General features: G+C 42.4%; 1 protein-coding gene across 16 annotated transcripts; it reads right to left on the reverse strand.

Moving 5' to 3' along the window:
* Positions 1-1,893: 1,893 nt before the first annotated feature.
* On the reverse strand, positions 1,894-25,808 carry LOC308301827 (uncharacterized protein). 16 transcript variants are annotated; one of them, XM_080745944.1, is made up of 14 exons: positions 25,718-25,808; positions 20,582-20,680; positions 19,949-20,077; positions 13,405-13,459; positions 10,800-10,898; positions 9,475-9,566; positions 8,418-8,519; positions 6,358-6,553; positions 5,291-5,410; positions 4,512-4,643; positions 3,925-4,130; positions 3,561-3,618; positions 2,823-3,110; positions 1,894-2,690 (listed from the first exon to the last, which is right to left on the reverse strand). In XM_080745944.1, exons 1-14 carry the CDS (start codon positions 25,727-25,729, stop codon positions 2,605-2,607), a joined length of 1,674 nt encoding a protein of 557 aa, XP_080602070.1. In that variant the 5' UTR covers positions 25,730-25,808; the 3' UTR covers positions 1,894-2,604. The 16 variants fall into 16 exon arrangements, with proteins under 16 accessions (XP_080602070.1, XP_080602068.1, XP_080602066.1 ...); XM_080745942.1 differs by having other exon boundaries at positions 2,823-3,618; XM_080745940.1 differs by having other exon boundaries at positions 2,823-3,716; positions 3,897-4,130.
* Between the last annotated feature and the right edge of the window lie 2,150 nt (positions 25,809-27,958).

Consider the following 27,958-nt stretch of genomic DNA (forward strand, 5'->3'; position numbering starts at 1 on the left):
GACAGGCTGACAGATTGCGTCCACATGTAGAGATGCATTAGTCCTGTTTCTATTTACAGAGGGGACTGGGCACCTATAATCACATGACCCGATCTAAAGTCATGGGAAAAGTGGATTTCAGGAAAACTGTACACACACACACACGAGGATGTACATGCACACAGCCGCTCACTTGCGGTATGCACACACACACACATAAGGAAGGGAGAAATGTGTGGGGTAAACAAAATATCCACTCAAACACCCTTAAATTGCTTACATAACGTTCATGTTTATGGTTTTGCAGATAAGTGTGCTGTATGTTTATTTGACGATGACGTGGTCTTCCCGCCCGGCCTGAACTCTGGGAAAGATCTCCCAGCAGCCCCCTCTCTCTCTCCTCCCCTGGTGAACTCTGCCGGCCACAGTGGAAAATGCAGGTCGCGGGGGGTGAGAGGTCAGAGTTCGAGGGATTGTGAGCCTCCGTTTCCTCTCTCTTCGCGGTCGCGGAGGGAGCTGGGAGAACGCCAGACAACATGACACAGACCAGTGCCAAAACTCCAGAGCCTTGAAGTGTTGCCAGGGGACGGTGACTATGCCAGGGACAGTGGCACATAAATAACTGCTTTGCACTGTGTGTTTGTGCTAATTAACGGCTGAACCACATGACACTGTGTGGTTCCCAAACTGTTTCTAATGTCAAGGACCCCGAAGTTGATATGTAGATTACGCCACGCAGCCCGGGTTTCTACAACTGTCTATATATGGGGGGGTCTTCAACAGGGGGTCCGGGGACCCCTAGGGGGTCCTCAGAGGGTCCGACCAAATCTTTGTGTCGTAGATTAATTTGCTTTGCATTAAGCACGTGAACCCCATAGCATCCCCATTCTAAGGAGAACTTTAGCCAAAAATAGCAGATCCTGGGGGCACCCACTGGCCTAGATAGATAGATAGACCATTATTATCCCAAGGGGGAAAATCAGTTGCCCAGAGGCAGCAAAGTAGTTTAAGGTTACAAAGGTTACGAAAGGGGAAAAAAAGTACTGTTGTGTATAGTGAAAAAGAAATAGCAAGGCACAAAAAAAGAATATATACACAAAGATACAAAAAATACAAAAAGAAGAATATACACATAACTTAATCAGCTGTTCGGGTGGATGCCGCGGGGGGTCCACCGGTGCCGGCCGGAACCAAATGGACACCTAAGGGATTATTTTGTTCCATATATATGGACCTATCCACTGGCCGATGTTCCGACAAACAGGGTCCACATACAGACACAGACCTGTGTGGATCATGGATGGTATGACACTCCTTTCCTTTTTTAATGGGGATGCTGGTTGGACTAAACCAAGACGGCAGCCAATGGAATACAATATGATCTGTTTTTCAGCAGCACAGGTAGGAAACCCCGGTTCAGTCTGCAGCTGTGAAATAGAAGTATGTGACTGAGTGGGAGACTGAGAACGTGAACTGAAATGTTTTATTTTATCAGCGTTTCGCGTCGTAACTTGTGCCAGTGGAGTTGCGCATCATATGCACAATTTGCACTCAAAATAATTAAAATACAGTGAGATCGGAAATCTCACGGTGTCAATACCGTGGCTGTTTACACCACGGTAATACCATAATACGGTATACCGTTACATCCCTAGTTGAAACACAGTAAAACAGCAGAGAGCTGATGGTGGTTGTTGAAAACACAAAAAAAATGTTATACCATAAAATCGTCATAGTATCTTTGAAAACCATCCAAAGCCAACCAACCAAAAATGTCAAACTACACATAACTACTTGCAACCAGGGGTGGCTTATGAAACCAAAGCTCGTAATTTACTGCTTCCTTTTCACACAGAGAAACTGCCTGGTTGCTCCTGAAAAAACACAATTAAAAACGAAACTCACAAGCATTGGTGTGAAAAATATACACATTGATTTATTTACCCAAAGAAACATTTGAGGACAGGAAGGTGTTTGATGTAAGGAAACGAAACTTCACTGGTATGGTATTACCATAATGATCACTGGTACAAGCATGTGTAGTGTACAGTCTGCCAACACAGCAGGCTAAAGCAAATAAATTAATACACCATGCGGTAATAAGCACAAGAGGCAATTATTATATGTAAAGGACGGCATCAAGGAGAACAATAAACAACTTTGCCATCTGTTGTAAAACACTTACAGTACATTTAAGCCATATTTTATACTCTGTCGTACGATGGTGTTGCGCAAAAAAAAAAAAGATCTACAAGCTTATAGTTCTGCTTTTTTCACCTGCCCAAAATAGGTATCCCAGATTCAAAGTGGGTTTATCAATTTCAAACGTACAGTTTATGCTTTTATTGTTTAAGTATTTAGCATTCTGTCCTGCACTCTGCCAAGTCAAATACAAACTGACGCTGTCTACTCGTCTCTAAGTACGCAATTAGACTTGGACCATTTTATGAGGTAAGAAACAGGTTTAGAAAAGGAAAAGCATTGGAAACGTTGGTTCAAAGATTCCTTAACAAGCAAAGCTTCTATTTACATTACTTAACTGTTCTTTTGGTTCAGAATGTAAATACTTGGTCTGAATGAGAAGTGCAGGTGACAGCATTGTTGTTGTTGTTGTTCTGGTGACTCTCAGCTCGTGCGTGTGCTATACAGGTCGTCATCTTCAGGGCTGGACTGGCCGAAGTCCATCATGGCTGGGTCGGGACCAGCTCCCCCTGGAGGACGAGAAGGCAAGGGTTAGTGGTTAAAGAATACACACGTTACTTGTTGGGGTGATGGAATAGGGTTTGATTATAAGAAAAGAAAATAACTTGTGTGTGTGTTATCGTATATAGTCTACATATTACCTCTGGAGGTCTCTGCGGGGGGGTCTTCAGTAGCAGGTGTCTGCACTGGGGCTGGTGGGGGTTCTGTCACAGCTGACACTTCAGCAACTGCTGGTCCAGCTTCAGACACAGCTTCTGCCACTGGACTGACTTCAGGAACAGCTTCTACCACTGCTTCTGGTCCAGCTTCAGACACAGCTTCTGCCACTGGGCTGACTTCAGGAACAGCTTCTACCACTGCTTCTGGTCCAGCTTCAGACACAGCTTCTGCCACTGGACTGACTTCAGGAACAGCTTCTACCACTGGGTCTGGGCTGGTTTCAGACACAACTTCTACCACTGCTTCTGGACTGGCTTCAGGAACAGCTTCTACCACTGGACTGGCTTCAGGAACAGCTTCTACCACTGGACTGGCTTCAGGAACAGCTTCTACCACTGGACTGGCTTCAGACACAGCTTCCACAACTGGACTGACTTCAGACACAGCTTCCACCACTGGACTAGATTCAGGAACAGCTTCTACCACTGCTTCTGGGCTGGCTTCAGACAAGGCTTCCACCACTGGACTGCCTTCAGACACAGCTTCCACCACTGGACTGACTTCAGACACAGCTTCCACCACTGGACTGGATTCAGGAACAGCTTCTACCACTGCTTCTGGGCTGGCTTCAGACACAGCTTCCACCACTGGACTGGATTCAGGAACAGCTTCTACCACTGCTTCTGGGCTGGCTTCAGACACAGCTTCCACCACTGGACTGGCTTCAGGAACAGCTTCCAACACTGGACTGACTTCAGACACAGCTTCTGCCACTGCCTGTGGACTGACTTCAGGAACAGCTTCCACCACTGGACTGGCTTCAGAAACAGCTTCCACTACTGGACTGGCTTCAGAAACAGCTTCCACTACTGCTTCTGGACTGGCTTCAGAAACAGCTTCCACTACTGCTTCTGGACTGGCTTCAGAAACAGCTTCCACTACTGCTTCTGGACTGGCTTCAGAAACAGCTTCCACTACTGCTTCTGGACTGACTTCAGACACAGCTTCCACCACTGGACTGGCTTCAGAAACAGCTTCCACTACTGCTTCTGGACTGGCTTCAGAAACAGCTTCCACCACTGCCTGTGGACTGACTTCAGACACAGATTCTACTACTGCTTCTGGGCTGGCTTCAGCAACTACTGGTATGGGGGTGGGTTCCTGAGATGCAACGATGGGCTCAGTTGGAGCCGCTGTAGGCTCAGTGGTCTGTTCTGGGCTGGATACAGGTTCCTGAGAGGCAGCAGGGACAGAACCAGGCTCAGCTGGAACAGACTCTAACACAGCTTCTAGACACAAAGACAAAATACACAACATCAGTGGAAAGCACAGCAAGAGGATCCAAAATGCAGTGGTGTAACACAGATAATACACTTACGTTTGCAAAAGTAAATGTCATTATGCTGTATGCCCATTTCAGAATCACAGACATGTTATCGTACATTTATACCATTAGATAAATGCAGTGGAACAAAAAGTACAATATGTTCCTCTGAAATGGAGTAGTAGGATAACGTAGCAAAACTACTCAATAAAGTGCCTCTCAATTGCACTTAAGTACAGTGCTTGAGCAAATGTACTCAGTTAAAGTCCAATACTGCCAAAATGTGTGCGTTTGTGTGCGAGACGAAGAGAGAGACCGGAGAGAAGGAAATCAATATTCTTAGCACCTGCGGAGGTGCTCTGTGCAGGGGAGAGTTCAGGTGGAGGTGATGATTCCTCCACCACAGGGGAGGTATGTGTGAGGTCAGATGGTTCCTCAGCAGCAGGTGTTGAAGATTCGGCTGGTGCAGATTCTTCTGCTGGAAGGAGCAGAAGAGAAACAGCAGCAACGGGGTCAGTGAGAGGTAATGCGGTATATCAGCAGAGAGGTGGTGTCTGAGTTGTCTTATCCACTTAGAACTCTGAGAGTGTACAAATGAAGCCAAATGGATTTGGTTTCATTCGTACACTCTCAGAGTTAAATGAACACCCAGGATTTTACTGCTGGTTTCATACCTAACCACCTCAATCTGCATCAAACCACGTTTAGCCTGAGTAGAGATTGCTCTATGGCTTTCTCTTTCCCAGCTTGAACAAAATCTATAACGTGTGTGTGTGTGTGTGTGTGTGTGTGTGCGTGCGTGCGTGCGTGCGTGCGTGCGTGCGTGCGTGCGTGCGTGCGTGCGTGCGTGCGCGCGTGCGTGCGTGCGTGCGGTTTCCATGCCAGCAGCATGGAAACCGCAAATCTCTCTCCTACACTAAACATCTATCAGCTGTATGGAATATATGCCCACTATTCTACGTTTGTGCCAACAACGTAAACGTCTAAACACTGAAAAACATCCGACTGTAAATTACACCGACTGTAAGATAGATAAAATTAAATCCCAGTGTCTGTACAAAAGTATGATTTTAATTGAGGGGGAATGAGTGCACGGGAAGCAAAGATCAATAAATTTAGATTTACTTGACGTGGGTGCTGAAGGTTCCTGAGAAGCAGCGCTGATGGACTCGGCTGCAGGCGTTTCGTCCACCGCTGTGGGGGAGGAGGTCGGCTCCGCTGGAGCTTCCTCTACCACCACAGGCCCTGGACACCACAGGACACACCAATGGGGATGAATAGGGCTGTCCACCATTGCAAATTTATGTTGACCGGGATGCATTATTAAGTATTATTTTATGCTTGAACTATTAAAAAATAGTAGATATACAAGCTCACAGCGCTGTGAGCTTGTAGATCTGCTATTTTTGACAAATCGTGAACATTTGAATATTTTGACCCGATTCTGTAAGTGTCTTCTAAATCCTTCTAAGGTTTTTTGAAAAACCTGTTTCTATGTCAGTGGTGCTCACAACGTTTTCATGTAAAAGACCCCCAAAATAATATCTATTTGGCCACGGACCCCCATCTCAAAATATTTAGTTCCAGGGACCCCAGAAGCAAAATTTTAGTTACAAATGAGTTACAAGTTCGCTTAAAAAATGCATACATACAGTCAAAGATTTGCACAAATTTTCATGACTTATTGAAAAATAGCAGATCAACAAGCTTGCAGCGCGGAAAATGGAAATGTAGGAAAATGTATGACTTTTCTTTTACATGGAAACGTCACAATCATCATATAATCACCTGAAAGCAAGTTTTTGAGATCATCTTGATTATTCTGTATAATTGTTTGTAATAGAATTGTTTCCATTCACATGCATGCATAAAAAGAAAGACAGCTGGATGAAATTAACAGGCTTTGTGCAATTTACGTTTACAAAGCAATAAATACTTTTCATGAATGTGAGTACTCCAAGTCATTGGTTCTCAAAGTGGATTCCCGGGACTCTGTGGGTTTCTTTAGGGGGGACTAAATTGACCCATACAAGTCTGTAACTCTGACAGTGTACAAATGGAACCAAAGGGTCCATTTGGTTCCATTTGTACAGTCAGAGTTATGCACACGCGCACACACACGCGCGCGCACACACACACACACACACACACACACACACGCAGAGGAGGTAATAACATCAGTAGTACAGTACCTGGGCTCTGGTCAGCTGGGGAAGGTTCCTCTGATAGGACGGGAGCGGCTGGTTCTTCGGCCACAGGAACAGGCTCGGCTGCTACCGACTCCACCACCGTCTCTGTGTCAGTGGAAGTGGCGCCCTCTGCTGGAGGGGGCTCTGGAGCAGGAGACTCCTCCACAACCTGAGACTCTGGCTTTGGCACTTCTTCTGGCTGATGGGAAAAGAAAGCATCATCGAGTAGAGCTGGACAATATGTCACATTCTCCAACATACTGTAGAACAGGGGTCTTCAACAGGGGGTCCAGGACCCCTCGGGGGTCCTCTGAGTTACTATAGGGGGTCCTCCACATTTTTGTGTGATAGAAAATGTTTTCTCTTTTTTTTTTATTATCAACCACTTGAACCCTAGTGTCCATATTCCGAGAACTTTAGCCAAAAATAGCAGACACGCTGCCTCACGCTGCGAGGCGTATATGGGCATAAACGGGCATAAACGGGTGAAACAGCAGACAGAGGGATACAAAGGGTATTGCACAACTGGACGTCAATAGTGACTATTCTGCCTCATATACTGTGCACCCATATACTCCACACCCCCGGGCACAGGACTAGTATAAACTAATTCACCAAAATCCTCTCATCTATCTGTCTGTTGTTAAAGGAGTAGTTCACCCCCAAAACCACTTTCTTTCTATTGATTACTCATGCCATGGAGACTTGAGTTCAATAATATGTATTTGTATTTGTTACCTTCCTAAGACAAAAACAAATATTATAGTAAATTTACCCCCCATTGATTCCATTTGGGTCCCCATCCGGAATCAATGGGGGTACATTTATTGTAATCAAATCGTTGTCTTAGGAATGTGACAAATACCAAAAATATTATTGAACTCAAGTCTCCATGGCATAAGTAATCAATAGAATGAAAGTTGTTTTGGGGGTGAACTACTCCCTTTAAATCAAGAAGACCCTTCACTTTTGGAAAGAGAAATAACGTTGTTTTTTTGGGAACGCCAACCGAAGATACTCCGCCAACTGCTGAATTACGCAGATGATATGACAACAGCAGAATTTATAATATTTCATTAGCTGTTGAGGAGGCAGCTCCACACTGCCTGTAATGTTACCAAGGCTGTATTATAAGTGTCTGTCACGGGGAAAACCTTGACCCTTGGCTGGAAATGTTTTGGTAATACTCAGTGGAGCATCATGCGTCATCACATTTCTTTCATTATCATTTTCCAAGGCACGGGTAGAATTTCAAGATAAAAATACAAGGAGATCAGTGATGTTTTTATCTGCACATTATCTGTGCGTTATTACAGTGTCACTTTCTGTGGTTGTATGGATGTTATTACATTATAATGTAACAACCAAAGATCCATTTCAAAATACTACTGTTGGTCCGTAAACCTTTAAATGGTTTAGGGCCAACAATAACTTTCTGATCTTGTACGATAACATGAACAATCCAGACCTCTCAGATCATCTGGGAAAGGCCTGCTTTCTGTTCCTACAACCACACATAAACCTAGTGGGGAAGCAGCAGTTAGTTTTAATGCACCACATATCTGGAACAAACTGTCAGAAAACTGCAGATCTGCTGCCACTCTTATTTCTTTTAAAAACACAACTAAAGACTTTTCTGTTTACTGCTGCCTTTGATCGAGTTATCTTTTCTCTTTTCGCCTGTGCAATGTAAAATCCATTGATTTTAGCTTATTTTGTTTCATGCATACTAATGTAATTTTATTATTTTATTAGTGTTTCCTTTGTTTGATGTTTTATGTAAAGCACACAGAATGTCCTTGTTGTTGAAATGTGCTATACAAATAACATTGCCTTGCCTTGCATTACAACAGAGGTTTTCAAAGTGGATTCCAAGGACTCTGTGGATTCCTTTAGGGGGGGTCTAAATTGACCCATACATGACAATAACTTAACCCATTAGGGTTCATTTTGTTCCATTTGTAAACTGTCAGAGTTAAGGGGAGACCTTGACATTTGTGAACCACTGCATTACATTATTAGTGGGGGGGGTGTAGTAGTTTTAAGGATGCTGGTTGGTTTACCTGAGGTGGGGGGGCTGGAAGGTCCTTTGGTTTGGACTTGAACAGAGAGGACACAGCAGAGCCGCTCCACTGGCCTGCAGAATAGATCTTCTTACCCGTCAACTGTGGAGGAGACATCAGACTTCAATGACAATCATGATGATGAATAGGGCATTATATCTCAATAACAGTCTTTAGGAGCGAACTCTTATCAAAGAGTTACAAAGGACCCACATTTCATAAAGGCTGGTGTGGTCTTTAAGCTGAATTATTTATAATCTACCCCACAAAGTTATTGCTTGCAGACCGGAACAGATTATCAAACTAACATATTGATTGATTGATTAAATTATTAACAGTATGTAAATATTACAGTGGTACTACGATTATACAATGATGCTAAAAGGATAACAAAAAAAGTCCTAAGGGCTTGTTTCCATTGTGGTCCTGTTAGGGCGGGGCATTGCGTTAGCTTGAAGATCAGTTCTTTTTGTTTGCTGTTCTTGTCAGTGTCATACGACTGAGTATACATTTAGGAATTAGTCCCTGATTGTTTGGGTAGAAGGAAAAGGAGCAATGCTTTGTCATTTGGTATCTGGGGGGCTGGTAGCCTCGGGATCCAGACTTTTCAAGAAAGAAAAGCCTGGGATAGCGCCCCTGTAACTGAGGCTCACAACATTTAAATTGTATATAAAATATATGTAGCCGTTCAGATATCTTATTTTACATCAGTATTGTTCATGTGAACTGGTTTGTTTAGGTTTATCCATTATAATTATAAAATCGCTATGATTTATCACTCGTTCTCCACCACGGATCAATTCCTCATCAACTCAAAGTGGACAGCAGCAGGAGTCATGTCCCCCGCCGCGTCCATTCGGAGACTCCGGAGGAGCCGATGAGATCTGTCGGACTCTGGGCCATAGAATGTCCACGTTAGGTTAGACTAGGGGGCTGGCAATCGCCACTCCATAGCATTTTAAACTCAGCATTCTAACCTCAAATTCAGTTCTTTTATACATATTTATTATTTTGTGTATGGGGTCTGAGTGTTCAGTATGGTCCAAACTACTGTTACCTTCACTACAGTAACGGTTTGGGCCGGGTAGCACACAGCGGCACCAGCGCTCGCCATGCCCAGGGGAGCCGCCACTCTCTGAAGACGGGAACCTGCACACAACATCAACCATATTGTAGGCATTAGGGTTACAGCTGCTGGAATTAGAATATATATATCGTCACTGTCGGGCAGAAACCTTGCATCTCCAAGTTTCAGATTTGTATGTTTTTTCGTAAAGTAAAGCCCTGCTTCATCACACAAGGCTGTTGCACAAAACTAGAGAAAATAGCAGATCTACAAGCACACAACGCCTCGCACTGGTGCATGTAGATCGGCAATTTTCACTACATTGACTCGCTTTTAAAATAATAGTAAAAAAGGGAACGGTTTTGGACATACAAGGTTTCCACCCGACAGCGACGATATATACTAACATAAAGACTCATTTATTCTATACATCAATACAACAGCAGTGTCACTCGCAGAGAATAGCTGATTTTCAAGTGAAAAGGCCTAGTGGGGTTGGGATCATAACTTACCACAGTTATGTCATGCATACCAAAGGGTTGAGCTATTAATGTCATCACCACAATCTGTACTTTCTTTTCTGCTAGTGAACGTTACACAATAGTCAAGCTGTCCTACCACAATTCAACAACAGCTGTCGCTCACTGTGACTACGAGCTCAAGTCACATGCAGGTTAAACCATGATATTAATCTAAAAAATATATACATGTACATAGAATACACAGTCCCATCTCGTAAACCTTTACCACTTGAACTTAAAAGCTCTCTGTAGAGACTGATTATTCTTAAGTGCCCATTTTGTTCAGTCCCCTTTGATTGTTCATTATTCTGAAGAAAACATGTTCTAATTAACGGCTGATGCATTTGTGCATTTTGTTGAGAAATAATTACACATGCAACCACGGCACGCACACAAACTGTGAATTACAAAGTAGCTAATTAATATACCACAAGGTGAAGCTGGTTAGGCGATACATTTAATTTTATCTGATCACTAATATACCACAAAGTGGAGCTGGTAAGGCTATATATATGATCTTATCTTATCAGGCTACGGTATGTTTAAATACTTTTCAATACAATCTGTAACTGTTGTTAGACTACATTTATGCACCTGCTTGTCGTTCATGAATTGAAAATGGATATGACTGTAATCATACTGGACAGCACCAGTGTAAAATCTGGTCTCACAATGTTAATGTAACATTGTGATCATTGGCATAGCATTACGTTCAAGCAGCTGTGTTCTACTTTATATCACAATAACAAGTGTCTACATCAGAAAGTATGCAGTTTGCTGTGTCTTTGTGGTTACCTTTCCGTGCTAGGAATGCCCCCAGCAGGCCAGCCATGGTGATGCACCCCACTCTGGGCACGAAGCCAGAAGGAGGGTCTTTTAGGAAATGATACACATCTGGAGGGAGAGAGAGAGATCATAAAGATATAAATACCATTAACTGTATGAACCCCGGTGTCCCTATTCTGGAGTGAACACAATAGCAGATCTACAAGCTCACAACACGTTGAGATCTACAAGCTCACAACGTGTTTCAAGGTGACGCATTGTGAGCTTGTAGATCGGCAAAGAGAATGGGTGTAGAGGGAAACTAGGACGGAGGCTACAATAGATCCCAGAACCAAGTTTATAGGGTTTAAGTGGTTCAAGTAATAATACTCCACTTTTCTTCGACCTTCATCTCACTAGACGATAATTACATCTGTCAACACTCTCTGCAGGAAACCAAAAGCAACACAGTTGTTCTGCATGGGTCATCAAGAACTCTCCTTCGTCTCCAGGAGGCAATGGTCTCTGGACTGCTTCAGAACCAACCTTTGCAGTGAATTTGGGTTATTAGAGGCTGGGCTCAAGACACAGTATTTTCTCAGTCGGCATACCATGTAATTAAAAAAAATTGTTTCGATTTTTATTGATGGACACAATGTCACAAATTTACCAAACATCCTTTGCTTTCTTGTAAAACGATCTACAAATTGAAGCTTGCTCTACTCTTGCATTTGTTTTATGTCAATCTGAATTATAAGGCACCAACTAGGCAAACATTTATCGATTGAATGTATTGAATCACTGTCCTATGTGAAGTAAATTTAAGAGTAGAATCAATCCTCAGAGGCGGTTGGAAGAAAAACAGAATGTGTTTTAAATCAATCACTTTTACCTTAGGGGTTGAGTTAATACACTCTTGGTTAGACTGGCCAAGAATTTATGCCCTTGGCAAAGTTTTCCAATTGTGTTCTCCAAATCATGGCGCAACTTTTGAGTGTCGGAATATGTCTCCAACAGGAGACTTTTATTTCTCTACTCAAATCATGAGGGAAGGTGGCTATTTCTGGCTAACTCTTTCAGAGAGACTTGGCAAGATCACCTCTTAATGTTTGTAGAGTAAACGGTGTCTTCTACCACTTTTTCGAGTCACGTGTTCAAATACTGGATTCTGATTGGCTAAATTCCGGAGGTTATGAGAGGACAACTGCCGCAAAGTTGTGTGTCCGAGATCAATGCGCCTCAGTGTACATCCGGGGACTTCAGGAGGTAGTCGGAACACCTTTCCCCCAACCAACAAATGACGGTGGCAACGGTCCTATGTTTACTAACGTGCATGCTATAGTCGCCGATTTATTTGGATCCAATGCAATCCGCCAACTTTAAAGCCCCTTTTCTCTGAACCTATGCCTTTCTGGAAGCGAACAGCCTCTATTTACGGCCGGAACGGTACTTCTAACTGACGTTAGCTTAGCTGTAAGCTAGACGCATGGATTAGTATGGAGTTGGCGCCATCTGTTGGTGAGTAGAAGATGTTGTTTGTGGAACTATCTGCTGTCTCGCGGAAGTTTTATAGGCAATAATGATTGTAACTTAAGATCCTTGCAAGTTACAACTATGTGTTTTCTTTCATGTATACGGGAAAAAGTGGTAGAAAAGCTATTTACCACTCGGGGTCGGACATTATGCTCTCATAATGTCCTGAGTGAGGGTGTTATCGGACTCGGCTGCGCCTCGTCCGATAACACCCTCACTGCGGACATTATGAGAGCATAATGTCCTCTCACTCGGGGTAAATTGCTTACTCCTACTCTATCTTACAACAAAGTTAACATTCAAATTAAATACAGCTCTATGCTATGCAGTCTCATAAAAAAATGAGCATGTTTTTTACGTACGTAATCAAGTCAGGATTAAAATGTGTTGAAAAAAGAAAATCAGGAGCTGTGAGACTGCTGGATTTGTAAAGATTATCAAATGTGCTAATATCATAAGCCTTTTGTTTGCTACAGACCCTATTCTTTTCTAATTTATGTAAAAACCTGATGTAAAGCCAGCAAAAACTTTGCTTAACCCGAGTCCTTTCATAGACTTTTCCTTTAATCGTATTGACGGTCTACCTGGATATAACATTATGTGTATAGCATGTTATACTATCTTCAGAAACATCTGTCAAGTTCAACTGAAACTTGTGTGTCTTATAATTTATCTGTCTTCTTTTTATCCTGGGGGATTCCATGTGTTTTCTATTTTGTTGTTTTGTACAGTGTTTAAATGTTTCTCATACTGTGCACGAGAATACTACGCACACCGTGCCGGCTCATGGCAGAAATTGTAATCTTCGAGAGAGAAAAAGCGGTACACTGGTAGCCAACGTGCCAATATTTTACTTTACTGTTACCTGCCAAAATGTTGGTTTTCTTAACTCTGCGTCCTAAAGTAAAATATTGGTACTTTGGCTGTGTGTGCACTGTGCAGCCACCTTCTTGTCTCTTGAAGACTACTAATTCAAATGTTACTCATAACTAGACAAATTCAAAATAAAGTTGAGAAAATAAAAATAATTATTTGGGGAGGGGACACCCCCAGAGCATGAATGTTAAACAGCCATGTTGTTATGTGTTTAGTGTTGACTCACCTTCTCCAGCGTGGTAAACGTGTAAACCTCCATTCTTCACAGAGACACAGGCGCCCTGCAAGAGAACACAAACAAGGGATGGAACTTTGCGATGGCGTCAAGTGTCAGCACAATAATCTAGATGTCACATCTCCCGAGCTTCAGGGTTTGACAGCGGCACCCATCTGGAAACCAGACCACAGCCTCTTCCTGTCTGACTCCCGGGCGTCTGTTGTTGTGTGCACAGACACGTACGACGCAGACACGCTCCCATTGTGTGGGAATCGTGCAATCGTGACTTGCATCACACATCATTTGAAGATTACTTTGTAAAGATGAAAAACCCTCAAATATATCACACTATATAAAATGTTTTATTCAGTGGCAGGAATGGGATTCCATTTGGATTCCATAGAACTGGGCTCTGTAACCACATAAAAAGGATAGATGGGGGGTGAAGAGATAGAACGCACATAGAATGCAACGATGTGATGGAATCAACAGAAGGAATTGAACAAAGGGATAGAATGCATGAGTTCACTTCAGCTCAGCTAAATAATCACCCCGCCAAGGTGGATGTAATTAGATTTTGGTGCCGCATGGCGTGTTGGCTGGGTTAACTCAGTCCAATCAGCAACACACATTACTATCAACACACAATACACACACAAGGTAGGTGGGCCTACATCTTTCAGATGTAAAATAAATATTTCAAACAACCATTTAATTATTCCATCATTTTTATCTTGTCATGCCGATAACCGATTGTGTTAAAAGATTGGGTTCTTTCTGCGAATAATGCAGCTACCGCCTAACTGGCAACTCCCCTGTGTGGGATTGCTATCTCCATCTCTGGTGTGATGATAGAGATCATTAATAGATCTCTATGGGGCTTCTCGGACGGGGAGCGACACCTGCGTTCTTGCTTGGATCTGTGAGGTCTAGGGTACTACTACTTTCGTGTATCATCGTCCTTGATGGTTGGTTGGCAACATTTTTTTTTTTTAAAGATTTGTTTTTGGGCTTTTTGCCTTTATTGGATAGGACAGTAGACTGACAGGAAATGGGGGAGAGACAGGGAGTGACACGCGGCAAAGGTCGACCGGATCGGGAATCGAACCGGCGACGCCGACAGGCATTGATGCCGAAATGGCAATGCCTATATTAGTAGAGGAAAGAATAGGCCAGAAGTTTACCATACCCCTACCCGGGGTAGAACAAAACGCGACATAGTTTTTTCATATCTTTAGGATGTCCCTTTCATGAAATGGATTGTCCCGAGTTTTGCTTTTACTGCAAAAGTCATGAAATTGATCCATGAAGGGACTCACCACATAAGCAAAAAAACGCCTATCCTGAAAGATGGAGTTCCAAGTCAAACCTTTGTCATTTTCTACCTGCAGGTTGTTTTCACCTCATACTTGCACAGAAGGTCTACAGGTAGTGTCCTTACATCCCAGAACAATCAGAATGCAAAAATATGGTTCTGTTTTGAATCTGCTGCCTTTTATATAAGGACCTTCTATAGGCGGAAATTACATTCCTAAGGAAAATTCCCCTGTAATCCTTCTATAAGGGGTAGTACAAACTATGACAACGTTTTTTCATAACTTTTACTTGTCCTCTTCATGAAATGGATGGTCAGTAGTTTTGCTTTTACTGCAAAAGTCATGAAATTGATCCATGAAGGGACTCACCACATAGGCAAAAAATACGCCTACCCTGAAAGATGGAGTTCCAAGTCAATCCTTTGTAATTTTCTATTGCTGGTTGTTTTTACCTCATTCTTGCACAGATGGTCTACAGGTAGCGTCCTTAAATCCCAAAATAATCAGAATGCAAAAAAGTGATTTACCAAGAAAGGGCAGAAATATCCCCACAAGTTAATCATACACCATTTCCACTTACTGGTAGGGAAGGAGCTGGAAACAAGGGCCTACTACAAACTTGATATCCCGGTATCAATAAGCTTTGGGCTTATCAAGCTTGTTATTAAGCATAGCGGCCCATGACATCATGTTTAAATAATCAAGACAAGAGGCGATTAATACATTGTTACAGTACTATTCATAATATATAGCCATTTAACACTTACTGCACACTAATGAATGATTTTCTAAAGATATTAAATGACAATATTTTTTACTTTTGTCAATTCTCATCCTCATAGACAAACTCAGACTCACAACAACTGGCCAATGCAAAAAGATACCAGTTCTGTTCAGAATCTCACATCTCACATCTTTCCACAAAATATTATAAAGCGCTCAACAGTGGGCTCGATAAAAGCCCATGGGTCAATAAGCAGGATCGATAAGGTGCTCATTATCAATACAAATTAACAAACTCCATTCAGATTGTCAATAGGGAATACACCAACAACCAAAAATAAACCAGAAGAATATGTCATAATATGCTTGTATTGTGAATCAGGAGTTTTTCTATATATGTGTGCCATTCTTACTGCATGCCAAATAATCAAACAGCAGCTTTTTCTCATTTTAATTTATTTCCTTTATTTCTTTTTCAATATTTGCCAGACCCATGAAATGGGTAGGCCTACATAAGCAAATGTCTGTCGGTCCGGGTTTTCTATATAAAGGGTATATATGATGATGACATGATGATGACATGCCTACAAAAGGCATGATGTCATAAATGATGATGACAGACAGGGGGTCTGGCACAACCAGGTTGACCTGGTCTAGTTTCATATCAACAACTAATTTGAGTGTGAGGGGGACTGACCAATTTGCAAAGCTGGTCAATGGATACAAAGCTGTGATCTCCCAAATTCAGACATAATTTTGTCAGGAGTTTGTTCGTGACGTAATCGGCTGTGTATCTATTGGTCAATGGCTGGTCAATGGATTAATTGAATTCAGTCTTACTATTTATGTTATGGTAATAAATATGGTATGATGGTATATATTATTATAATATAAACGGTAAGAAGGAATTCAGTTCCCAGTGGATTACAACCAAGGGCCACTACAATGCTCTACAGTCAAGGCTGGTCCACAAGGCACAAGCTGGTATAAAAGGATTGTGTCATTTCTTGTTTATTTTAGTTTACAGGCAATGTACTGTAAATACAGGAGCAATATTATGTACAACACAATCCCACAGAGAGACATTGAGGCACGTACTACTTTGACTGCAACAATCCTTATCATAGCAGTAGAGTTGGGTGAGGTCTCTTACTGCTTGGTGCAGGCTATTTTTTGAACAGGACAGGCTTTAGTGATGTATCCTTTAGCATCCAACCCTTCCCAACTGGATTCCACAAAAGGGGTTTGGGGACATGATTGTGGCACCATATACTGTACCAGTTTGGTACATAGCCTGTTGAACATTCAAAAATATCCTCAGTGGGAGGCAGGTGTGAGACTGGCATGTCTGTCGTTGATGCAAGAATACAACGGAGATCATCAAGACTAGAACACACCTGGCCCTTTGCCTTCTTTTTTAGGCCATAGAGAGTGAGGGCATATTGTCTTGAACATCCTGAAGCCTCTGGTAGACTATCTGTCAAGCCAAAGGTTCTCAGACCCTGACCTAATTTATATGTACAGTACTATGGATATACTTGTGTTGCTCGCCTACTATGTCAGTCAACAACTCCTTGGAATAGCTGCCATTTTCATGCATGCTGGTCATGGGATAGACAACGATACATCCCAATGTCTGATATTACAAATACATTGGGAGTGGCTTTGTGTGAGAGTCTTCTAGCATGGCACGCATTGACTGGATGCAATGCAACAAGCAGCCTGTTCAGAATAAGCAATAATACAGCTTTCAACAAGCTGGCGAAGCACATTCATGAACTTCAGGATCTGAGAATCTTTGGCTTACTGCATGCCAAATAATCAAACATTGGTCAGTCTCCCTTACACTGCTCAAAATAGTTGTTGATTGAAAAAGAAATAAATGAAAATGAGAAAAGGCTGCTGATTATTTGGCATTAAGAATGGCGCACAAAGTGTAGTGTATTCTACTGAATATAGGCTTACATATATAATGTACTGCATTTAAGTCTGAATACCATAGACTGCTTATAGAACAATATGTTTGCTGCTTTTGAGGTGAAGAGAATTAGGCAGGCCCATGGGAGTGTCGCCACTCCGACAATAAGAAGTCCATTTCGGAGTGGCGACATGTCGGAATGGAGAGAGCCTCCCCCTTGGGATGTAGGGACACTACCTGTAGACCATCTGTGCAATATGAGATGAAACAACCAGCAGGTAGAAAATGACAAAGGATTGACTTGGAACTCCATCTTTCAGGGTAAGCTTTTTTATGGTGGGTACCTTTATGGATCAATTTCATGACTTCTGCAGTAATAGTAAAACTACTGACCATCCATTTCATGAAGAGGACAAGTAAAAACACTGTCAGGGTTTATACTACCCCTTATAGAAGATTATCTCCAGGATCACAGGGGATTCTTCCTTAGGAATGTCATTTCCGCCTATAGAAAGTCCTTATATTAAAGGCTGCAGATTCAAAACAGAACCATATTTTTGCATTCTGATTGTTCTGGGATGTAAGGACACTACTTGTAGACCATCTGTGCAAGTATGAGGTAAAAGCAACCTGCAGGTAGAAAATGACAAAGGATTGAATTGGAACCCCATCTTTCAGGGTAGGCGATTTTTGCCTACAGTATGTGGTGAGTCCCTTCATGGAACAATTTCATGACTTTGGCAGTAAAAGTAAAACTCGGGACAGTAAATTTCATGAAGGGGACATCCTAAAGATATGAAAAAACTATGTCGCGTTTTGTTCTACCCCTTATAGAAGATTATCACCAGACTTACAGGGGAACATTCCTTAGAAATGTAATTTCCGCCTATAGAAAGTCCTTATATAAAAGGCTGCAGATTCAAAACAGAACCATATTTTTGCATTCTGATTGTTCTGGGATGTAAGGACACTACCTGTGGACCATCTGTGCAAGTATGAGGTAAAAACAACCTGCAGGTAGAAAATGACAAAGGATTGACTTGGAACTCCATCTTTCAGGATAGGCGTTTTTTTGCCTATGTGATGAGTCCCTTCATGGATCAATTTCATGACTTTTGCAGTCAAAGTAAAACTTGGGACAATCCATTTCATGAAGGGGACATCCTAAAGATATGAAAAAACTATGTCGCGTTTTGTTCTACCCCGGGTAGGGGTACCTCAAAAACTAAGGCTCTTTTTTAGGATTTTTTCCTCCTCTATATGGTATGCGCCTGGTCCACTAGGCCACCAGGCGCCCCTGGTTGGCAACATTTTATTTCACAAGATTTCTTGTTACTTAGGGGAGGCCATGAGGTGGCTGTCGTCTTCTCCCCCTTGCTGACGGTTGGGAAACCACAATTGGAACCTTTTCCGGAAACCGGGTTTATCACACTGTCAGAGCTGGTATGTGAACTTCATGTCTGCTATACAATTACAATACCAGTGGTTTACGAGTGTTTTCATTTCAAGGACCACCATAACTCTTGAGTGTAAAAATGGAACTAAATGGACCATAGTGTCCATTTGTAGACTCTTAGTTTAGTTTTTGTTTAATTTAGTTTATTGCACATTTTTAAAACATTTGAATAAAACAAAAATTTAAAAAAACAAAACAATATAAAGAAATAAACAAGACAAATTTAAAAAAATGATGTGCCGGAAAGGCCAACAAACCCCATGAAGGGCTTGTCGAGTGGCCTTCCTAAAAGCTATCCTTCAAGCTTAGAATCATATTTACAAGGATATGAGGAATAGTTATTACTGATAATAAAAATATGAAACATTAATGTTTCAGTACGTATATAGTGACCATCCGTGAAGGCAGAAATTATCCATAACAAATAGATATATAGGAAATGGATAAATAGAAATAACCATATATACATACACATACCCGTACACTGTATATAAACCCACACACAGTACTACATGCAAACAACCACATCCATAACTAACCGCGAATGGCTAGCTATGTATGTTTGCTAACAAAAACAGCATTAGTTGTCTCTTGAAAGAGCTGAGGCTTGTACAGTCTCTTATTTGACATGGCAAGCAATGCCAAAAATGAGGTCCTCTATATTTTATGGAAAATTGAGCGGTTGTTGTCCTAAAGAAATGAGAATGCTGCAGATCATCGACTCTTGAGTTACAGACCTGTAAGGTTCATTTGAAACACCCAATAAGAATACCAGTAGTTAGGGAACAGCATCGGACCGGTAAAGAGGGAATGGTAATGGATGATGATACACGAAAGAAGAAGAAGAAGGTAATGGAACCGTAATCGCCGGAATTCCTAAAGGATCCTAACCCTAGCGGAGACGGACGGTGCGCGACTAAACGCGGGTGGGCAACATTTTATTGTGAAAATCAGACAACTGTCTCCACCTAAAGAACACTAGCACGTCAGCCCATGTTCTCATCATAGCAAGGGTGGTTTAAAAGGCTATCTAAAAGAATTAAGAGTGGCAGCCGTAATGTCTTCTAAAAATAAATATCCTTTTACAACTGTAAACGTGATTTGAAAATAAAGTCAAGTTGAGTCGAGTTGTATCATTACCTTAACAGCCTGGACACAGGGGACTATGGTCTCTCTCATGTAGCCGAAGCCATTCTGAAGAGCCCCGGGCTTCTCTGCAACAAACTGAAGCTGACCAGTGGACTGTGGCAGTGGGTTGTAGACGGACAGCTGGGGAGGAAATACAACAGAGGTGTTCAGCCATTTTAAACCAACCACTTGAGCCCTGCACTACTTTGTACGACCAACAGCCTTATGATCTACAAGCCCACAAGGCGTCTCAATGCAACGTGTTGTGAGCTTGTTACAAACGATTATTTTTGACATTTTCTGTAACTTTTTGTTGTACTTTATAGCTTAGACTTATCCATAGTGACAAGCACAGAATGTACTGACAATGTCCACTACCAATAATACAAATGAAAAATGTAAATACTATGGCCAAAACAGACAATGAATATATATTTGATAATTTTTCACTTTCCAACATTTTCGGAAAAGGCTCAACTAGCCGAAATCCAAGCTCACAACACATCAACGCGTTGTGAGCTTGTAGATATACAATTTCGGCTATATGACTTTACACAGGTGAATGGAAATTATTCTGACGATCGTGCTAAATAATTGTGATGAAAACAATTGGGCAAATCTGTAATAATCAGTGCCAGGACTAACCGTCTCTCGGGGAATGAGCCCCTCCGTTGGGGGATCGGAGACCCTGTAGACACGGAGGGAGGCGAGGCCCAACACCGTGGGGACGGCCACCATCACCACCTGCACCATGGCATGGACGGAACACAACAACCATTATACAACAGGTAGTTCCCACCAAGCAATCTGTTGAAATAGCTCTCTATCCATGGTGATATTGAGCATCATGGGTCTCATCAAACAAAGAAATCAGCTGTGCTGGTCGCAAAACAAATTGCACTTCTGCACTGCCTTCGTCTCGTTCCAGCAGCAACGCAGGCGTGCCGATATTCAGGATAACACACACACCTTGTGTAATATCACCACCTGCACCATGGGTGGTACACAACAATCATTGGCAAACACCTATTAAAATGTACTAGAAGCTCGGCCGGCCGAGCGTCTAGTCAGCGCTCTGGCCAACTCGGGAACGATGTAAATAGGCAATGAATGCCCCGCCCTTTAATGCAGCAAACCCCATTATACCTGTTGTCATAGGAACCGTTTTGACCATCTGTCTGTCTGCATCCATTTTATGCTCATATATGGAGATCCCTGTATCTGCCTGATGGGCGGCCGAGTGTCTAGTCGAGGACCGGCCTACTCGGGAACGATGTAAATAGGGAATGAATGCCCCGCCCAACCCATTATACCTGTTGTCATACGACCTGTTTTGACCAACTGTTTGCCTGTGTCCATTTATGCCCATATATGGAGATATCTGTATGTCTGCGTCCATGTTATGCCCATAAATGGAAATCGTTGTATCTGTCTGTCTTCTGTGTCCCTTTTATGCCCATATATGGAGATCTCTGCCCTTCGGGCGGCCAAGTGTCTAGTCGGGTGCCGGCCTACTCGGGAACGATGTAAATAGGGAATGAATGCCCCACCCTTGCAAACCCTATACTAATATCCGTATCGGGTCGGGTCGAGGCCGGGCACTGCACTCCCTGCTGCGGCGGGGAACACGCATGCCGAATTTGAAGCCTGTGGGACGAACGGTTCTCGAGATACGGAGATTACATACATACATACACACTCACATAGATTCTTTGTTGACTCATGTGGCGTACGTGATGTCAGAGCCTTTTATGAAGTGATGTCACAATGAGTCAGCGCTTGCGCCAATTTCCTCCGGAACAGCCCGATGTCAACAATCAGCTTCGCATAAGGAGATTCAGAACTTTTCGCGCCGGTTCGGGAAAACCGCGCGTCAGGTCGGGTCGAGGCCCGGCACTCCACGCCGCGGCGGGGAACGTGCGTGCCAAATCTGAAGCCAGTGGGACGAATGGTTCTTGAGATACGCGGATTACATCTACGCATACACGCACGCTCACAGAGATTTCTCGCATTTATAGTAAGATAACGTTCACTGAATATGAAAAAAAAAAGTTTAAAACACACGCTTATAAAGCTTTTTTAAACCACTTGAACCCCACATAGTTATTGTTCCTCAGGGATCTAAGCTAGTGTATTTGCAGTTTTCTGTTATTGTGAAGAAAGCTTTTGCTGAAAATAGCTGAGTATCCTCACTAGTTTAAAAACATAATATATCCACCTGTTTCCGCGAGAATTTACTGTAGCATTATCTGTGGGACACTTCCGGAGAACAGCAGACATACAAGCTCACGTCGCATCGCAGATGCAACTGTTGAGAGCTTGTAGATCACTCTCAGCAGCAACGCCGGAAGCTGCCGCACAACTTTTGCACAATGCACGACGGTACGTGGGAAAGTTGTGGATAGCATGTAAATTGCCTGCCACCGAATATGAATAAAAAGTTCTAAAAGAAAGCAACAAAAACAATCCTAAAGTCTCCAAATTAGGGCTGTCACGATAGTAAGATTGTAATTGACAATTAATTGGATATGATAACAAAATAAAATGATTAACAATGACCAATAATCAAAATAAATAATGTACAAAATAGGCCATATTTAATCATTTACTGTGTACTCAAAAGTTGTAATTATAATAAATAAATAAAATTGGGGTATTAGTCGAGCTTGTAGATCTGCAATTTCCACAATTTTTGAAAATGTTTTAAAATGTGTGAACATTTTTCAATATGGAAACTATGTACGACAATTATGTTAAAATAATAGAGATTAATTATCTTAAAATACATTTATATTGATTAGATGCTTAGGTAATAATAATTGTGATAGGCCTACTTAACAGTAGCTGAGAGTGCATTCAGCTTAAACAACCCATAATGTTAACTTTCATTCTAAAGTGGATCATTATCATGCAACTCCAGTTCTTTCAGGTCTTTACACTCACAGGCTCCCTGTCTGTCATTAAAACAAATTCCAAAATACTACTGTGGTTTGGTTTATAAAGTACTGAATGGTTCAGGGCTAAAATACATTTGATGAACAAGCGATGCTGTGCTGCACCAGGAACCACCCACTTCTCAGGTTACATGTCTGGGACCGGGCTGCTACTTTCTGAATCTGAACCCAGAATCAGAACTAAACATGCGTTTTATGCACTAGGACATCCTTGATTGATTGATTGATTGATTGATTGAAGACTTTATTAGGAGTTTTCATAGGAAAAGGTACAGTTTCATGACGGTACAGTTCACTGGTACAAGGTCTACTAAAAGGAGATCCTAGAAAAGACTAAGCTTATTTCCACAGGAAACCATTTAAGTATATCATATAACATTGAATGACAGACGACTAGAACACAGTACTATGCTGCAGTAGATAATAGTCAGTAAAAAAAGAAAGAACAAAAAAACAGTAAGTCTATACAAACATTAAGTATATACAAAGGGGCAGGGACACTGCAACAAAAATCTGCTACAAAATCCCAGAAAACTGCAGATCTACTAACAACTCTCAAAGCAGACTACCTTTCAGTTTGCCATAACTACTCTGCTCCATTAGCATAGGGACTTCTCCAATGCACTGGTTCCCAAACACTAGCTGGGACCGGACCCATTTGTCAGTCTGGAGTCTGGACACATTTTTATGGGGCCCTTTATCCCTAAATTTGTAAAAAGGCATTTTTATTTTATTTTTTATTTTATTAGAAAGATGCAATTGGAAATTGCAAGTGTGGTTGCCGTGAAGCGAATTTCGTAAATTAAGTTTGTCTTACCATTTGGATTTTCCCCATTACACGGGGAAAATGTATTCACTAATAAATTAATGGACATATATAGAGATCTCTGTGTCCCTTTTATGCCCATATATGGAGTTCCCTGACGTCATCAATATTAACCCCATATCTTTGAAAGCCCATATATGCACAATGGATAATTTCATGGAGAAATAAAAGAACGTTGTGAGCTTGTTGAAGTGCATATACGTAACATTATTTTTCCTGCATGATTTTAACTTATTTTCTATTACTCTCAAATACATATTTTTAATTGTACTCATACCCTTTAATAATACTTTCCTTCATTTCTTAATCCTTAACGTTATGTGTAAAGCACTTTTAATTGCCATTTGTCTTCAAAAGGAGCTTCATGTTTATTGCCATGAGAAAGTCATTGGAACTAAGTCAATAGAAGCCAATGAGAAAGCAAGTGTCAAAACATAAAAACAAAAGAATGGTGAAGCAGGCATTGACATTAAGGCTTGCCCACCTGCCCCCAGCAGGTAAATAAAACGTCAGGGCAGGTGAAGTTGGCTTTCAGGTTGCCCGACAGGGCAAGTGCTCATTTGAGAGGGGACACAAATGTCTATAAACACAACACGAGATATATGTCTAAACACCTGAAAGTGGCCAGTGCGCTGTGTCTTCTGGTCTGTGGAATTTAAAATAAGAGCACTATTTACCTAGCCTGGCTCCAGCCAATAGACCTGCCCACTCTCTGAGTGAACTGCAGCTCCAGCCAATAGACCTGCCCACTCTCTGAGTGAACTGCATCTCTTGGTCTGGATGTGTCATATGACGTGGCTCTTGCTAACGAAAACCTCTCAAACCGAGCGAAACCGACCAATGAATTCAAAGCAAGAGAGAGGGGGGGTGGGGTGAAAATCAACAGAAACAGTGGAGGGAGGGGTGGCTGCGTGGCTCACCAGAGTTCTTAATTGCTCCCTTTGAACTTCAAAAGGGCAGTCATTGATTGAGCCATACAAGTGTCGAATAGCTCGTTAGTGATTCTCTCTAATCAGTGAAACATCAAAGACAGTGACCTGTTGGGTGCATGTCATTGAGGGGAGGGGGAGGAGGGATTGTTTTGTGTGCAAAAGTCAAACACAACCCCTCCCACCAGATCGCTTGTGATTGGGAATTTCAAATTTGAAATCCCCTCCCCTTTTCAATCAAATAGTATGCAGACAGGCTCAGACTCTTAAGCTCCAGCGTAGAGTCTTGAAGAGTCTTGAAATCAGGCTACTATTTACCTATGATGTGCTGTTTTTACATTTAAAAATATAAAATAACAAGTGTGAAACCATAGACATATTCAATCATAGCTAAAGTATTTGGTATTTGGATTTGGAGGTATTGATGTATGACATTTTATCGCACAGCCCCAGAAAATGAAGAAAATAAGTGTTAAATTGAGCGGTAATTAAAATCGTACCTATCATTTTATAATGGACGATTTACTTTTCGGGCAAGTGGGCATTACCTTCGGGCAAGTAGAACATGACCTGTACTTGCCCGATGGGCAAGTGCCTCTGAGACCTTAGTGTCAACCCCTGGTGAAGGTATGCACAGTTGGAGAGGGGGGGTCATACTTTCACTTTCATACAATGAACTAATTAAGCCATTATAGGTTTCTGGTGCTGTTTTGAAATTAGGACAATGTGTTCTAACGGCAAAACAAACGACTAACAAGTAACAACCCACATAAAACGTGTCGAGGCGGTTGAAAACGTTGATCAAGACGACGTGTTGGTGTGTATCATTTAAACTGCGAGAAGAACAAACAAACACGTGTATTTTCTGCTAGTTTTTAACGTCACAGCCCATCCCACAACGCACACAGTCCGACTAATAATAGTAGTACACACATGAATGTTATGTTCATTAACATTAACTATAAGCGCCACCGTGACCTTTATGCTTTAATAAACTACTCTTATTTCATTTCATACGGAACAAGTGGTAAACAAGTAAACTTTAAGACGGATAAAATGTCAAAACATTCACCTTGGCCGCCATGACAGCCCTGCCTCCTCCTCCTCTTCTTTCTTCTCAGGTCGCAGTGTTCTGTCGTCACCTAGGGGGGGAGCAAGATGAGAGAGTGTTTTTTACTGGTGATTCAGGCCCTGTCCAGACGACAACGGATTTTTAATCCCCGGGGAAACCTCTACGCCTCCACACGGGCCCGTGTAAAAAAATATGTGTGTCCACACGGTATTATCAAAACGCTATAAATCCCTGTCTGTGCGTCACCGAAGCGGGTGGCCGCGTCCCCCTGCTCTCATGCAATCATTGCAGCAGCTATCTATCTATAGCCCACTATAGGCTATGCATCGTCCAAGTTTCACAATCTTCACACTTTAACATGCACAATTGCTATTTAAACATTAAGGGGAGAGGAATCGTCGAGTGTGGTGCGCTCTCTCTCTCTCTCAGCATTAAACGAATGTAACTCTATCAATCAGAACATCGTGGTCAAGCTAGCATCACTTTGTATTGAGAGAGAGAGTGTGGTGCGCTAACTCTATCAATCAGAGAGAGAGAGAGAGAGAGAGAGAGAGAGAGAGAGAGAGAGAGAGAGGGGAGAGAGAGAGCAAGCATAGAGATAGAGAGAGAGAGAGAGAGAGAGAGAGAGAGAGCGTATGTCTCCATTATGCTTGAAATAATTTGATATTGGCATTTGATATCCAAACTTTGACAAAGAGAAGAGGCAGGCGCGTTGCGTCAGATATGCTCCGTTAAACAAGACGAGGGCTGCATCTCGTTATTGATAATGAGCACCTTATCGATCCGGCTTATTGAGCCGGTGGAAAGCTATGTGAGACAATTCAGAACATAACTGGTATCTTTTGCAACTGTGAGTTCGTGGCTGACCAGTGACCACCATCTATGAAGATGACATTTGACAAGAGTAACAAATATCATTAAAACAATCATTCATTAGGGCTCCATCCCTAAACAAGACAGCTGAGCTCTCTAATGTTAACCGTGAATGCGCTCATAAATATGGATATTCTACGGAGACCACCACAGGATTCTCTCATAGCAAGGAGGAGGAGGCGAGGAGCACAAGGTTGACGTAAGCATGCAAGCAAAGAACTTCTCCGTTTACGGTGTCCACAAGGCAAAAGAAATACGCCCGGGTAACAAAAATGCACTGCAGCCGGAGTTTTGGAAACTATTCGGCTAGTCCTCCGTTTGCATGCGTTTGCATGTGGACACCCATGGGCGTTCGTGGCTTTACCTCCCCGGGGATAAAAAATCCGTTGTCGTCTGGACAGGGCCTCAGTCAGAGTGTATGAAAGGGTGCGCTCGTTTTATTGTCCACGACATTGCAAGCGGCGCGAAGGCCAGCGGACCTTGGTCCTGCTCTTCGCCCCCGAGCGCCGCAGGCGCGAGTGGCCGCGAAGAGCGGGCCAGGGCCGCGCGGCCGGCGGAGCGCCGCGCGAGTTACGAAGCCGTGGTGAATGCAATCGTTATATTTATGCCCAGGCCGTAAGGCCTGGGCAAGCCCACGATAAACGCCCGCGCAGTCCGGTGCGCATTTCCGAACGCACCCTTTCCCCACACTCGGACTGAAACACCAGTAAAAAACACCATCCCGGAGCAAGATACTGTACTGTCACCTAGCGGTAGAACTTGTGTATTGCCAATTGTGTATAAATATAGCAGAGGTCTTCAACAGGGGGTCCGCGACCCCTAGGGGGTCCGCGGAGGTACTGCAAGGGGTCCGAGAAATTGTTGCCAAAAAAAGAAAAATGCCATTTTCCACATTTGTTAAAAAATAAATCATGATTCTATCCATTTTGAATAGCTTGAATACATGCTTACTATGCAATTGACAGATTGTTGATATTATTGACATTGGATCTCAGTTATATAAGTAGTATGTTTAGAAATGGTAGTGGTATGGCCACCCTGCTCGCTATAACTTGTAGGCCTACATGTTAAAAAAATATGTCGTAGCCCCGACCCCCCCACCCTACGAGGTGGTAGGGGGTCCCGGCTCCATCTCCCCATCAGTTTGGGGGTCCCCGGCCTGAAAACATTGAAGACCCCTGATATATAGGCAAGTAGCCTACAATCACATAAGTAAGTAGCCTACAATCACATTTTCCCTTAAAGTATCAATCATGCAATGTAGAAATACTCAGTTACAAGTAGAAGTCCTGAATTCTACATTTATTGAGTAAAAGTACAAAAGTAATTGGTATCTATCAACTACTACTACTTTGGTACTTAAAAGTA

The sequence above is a fragment of the Nannobrachium achirus genome, assembly GCF_963921795.1.
Source record: "Nannobrachium achirus genome assembly, chromosome: 17".
Lineage (NCBI taxonomy): Eukaryota > Metazoa > Chordata > Actinopteri > Myctophiformes > Myctophidae > Nannobrachium > Nannobrachium achirus.

Excerpts from the sequence above, each read along its gene's own strand:
- LOC308301827 (XM_080745937.1), bottom strand. Across the intron at positions 10,899-13,404 it reads CGTTTACCACGCTGGAGAAG|ATGTGTATCATTTCCTAAAA; the intron begins GTGAGTCAACAC and ends CTCTCCCTCCAG. Across the intron at positions 9,567-10,799 it reads GGCATTCCTAGCACGGAAAG|GTTCCCGTCTTCAGAGAGTG; the intron begins GTAACCACAAAG and ends TGTTGTGTGCAG.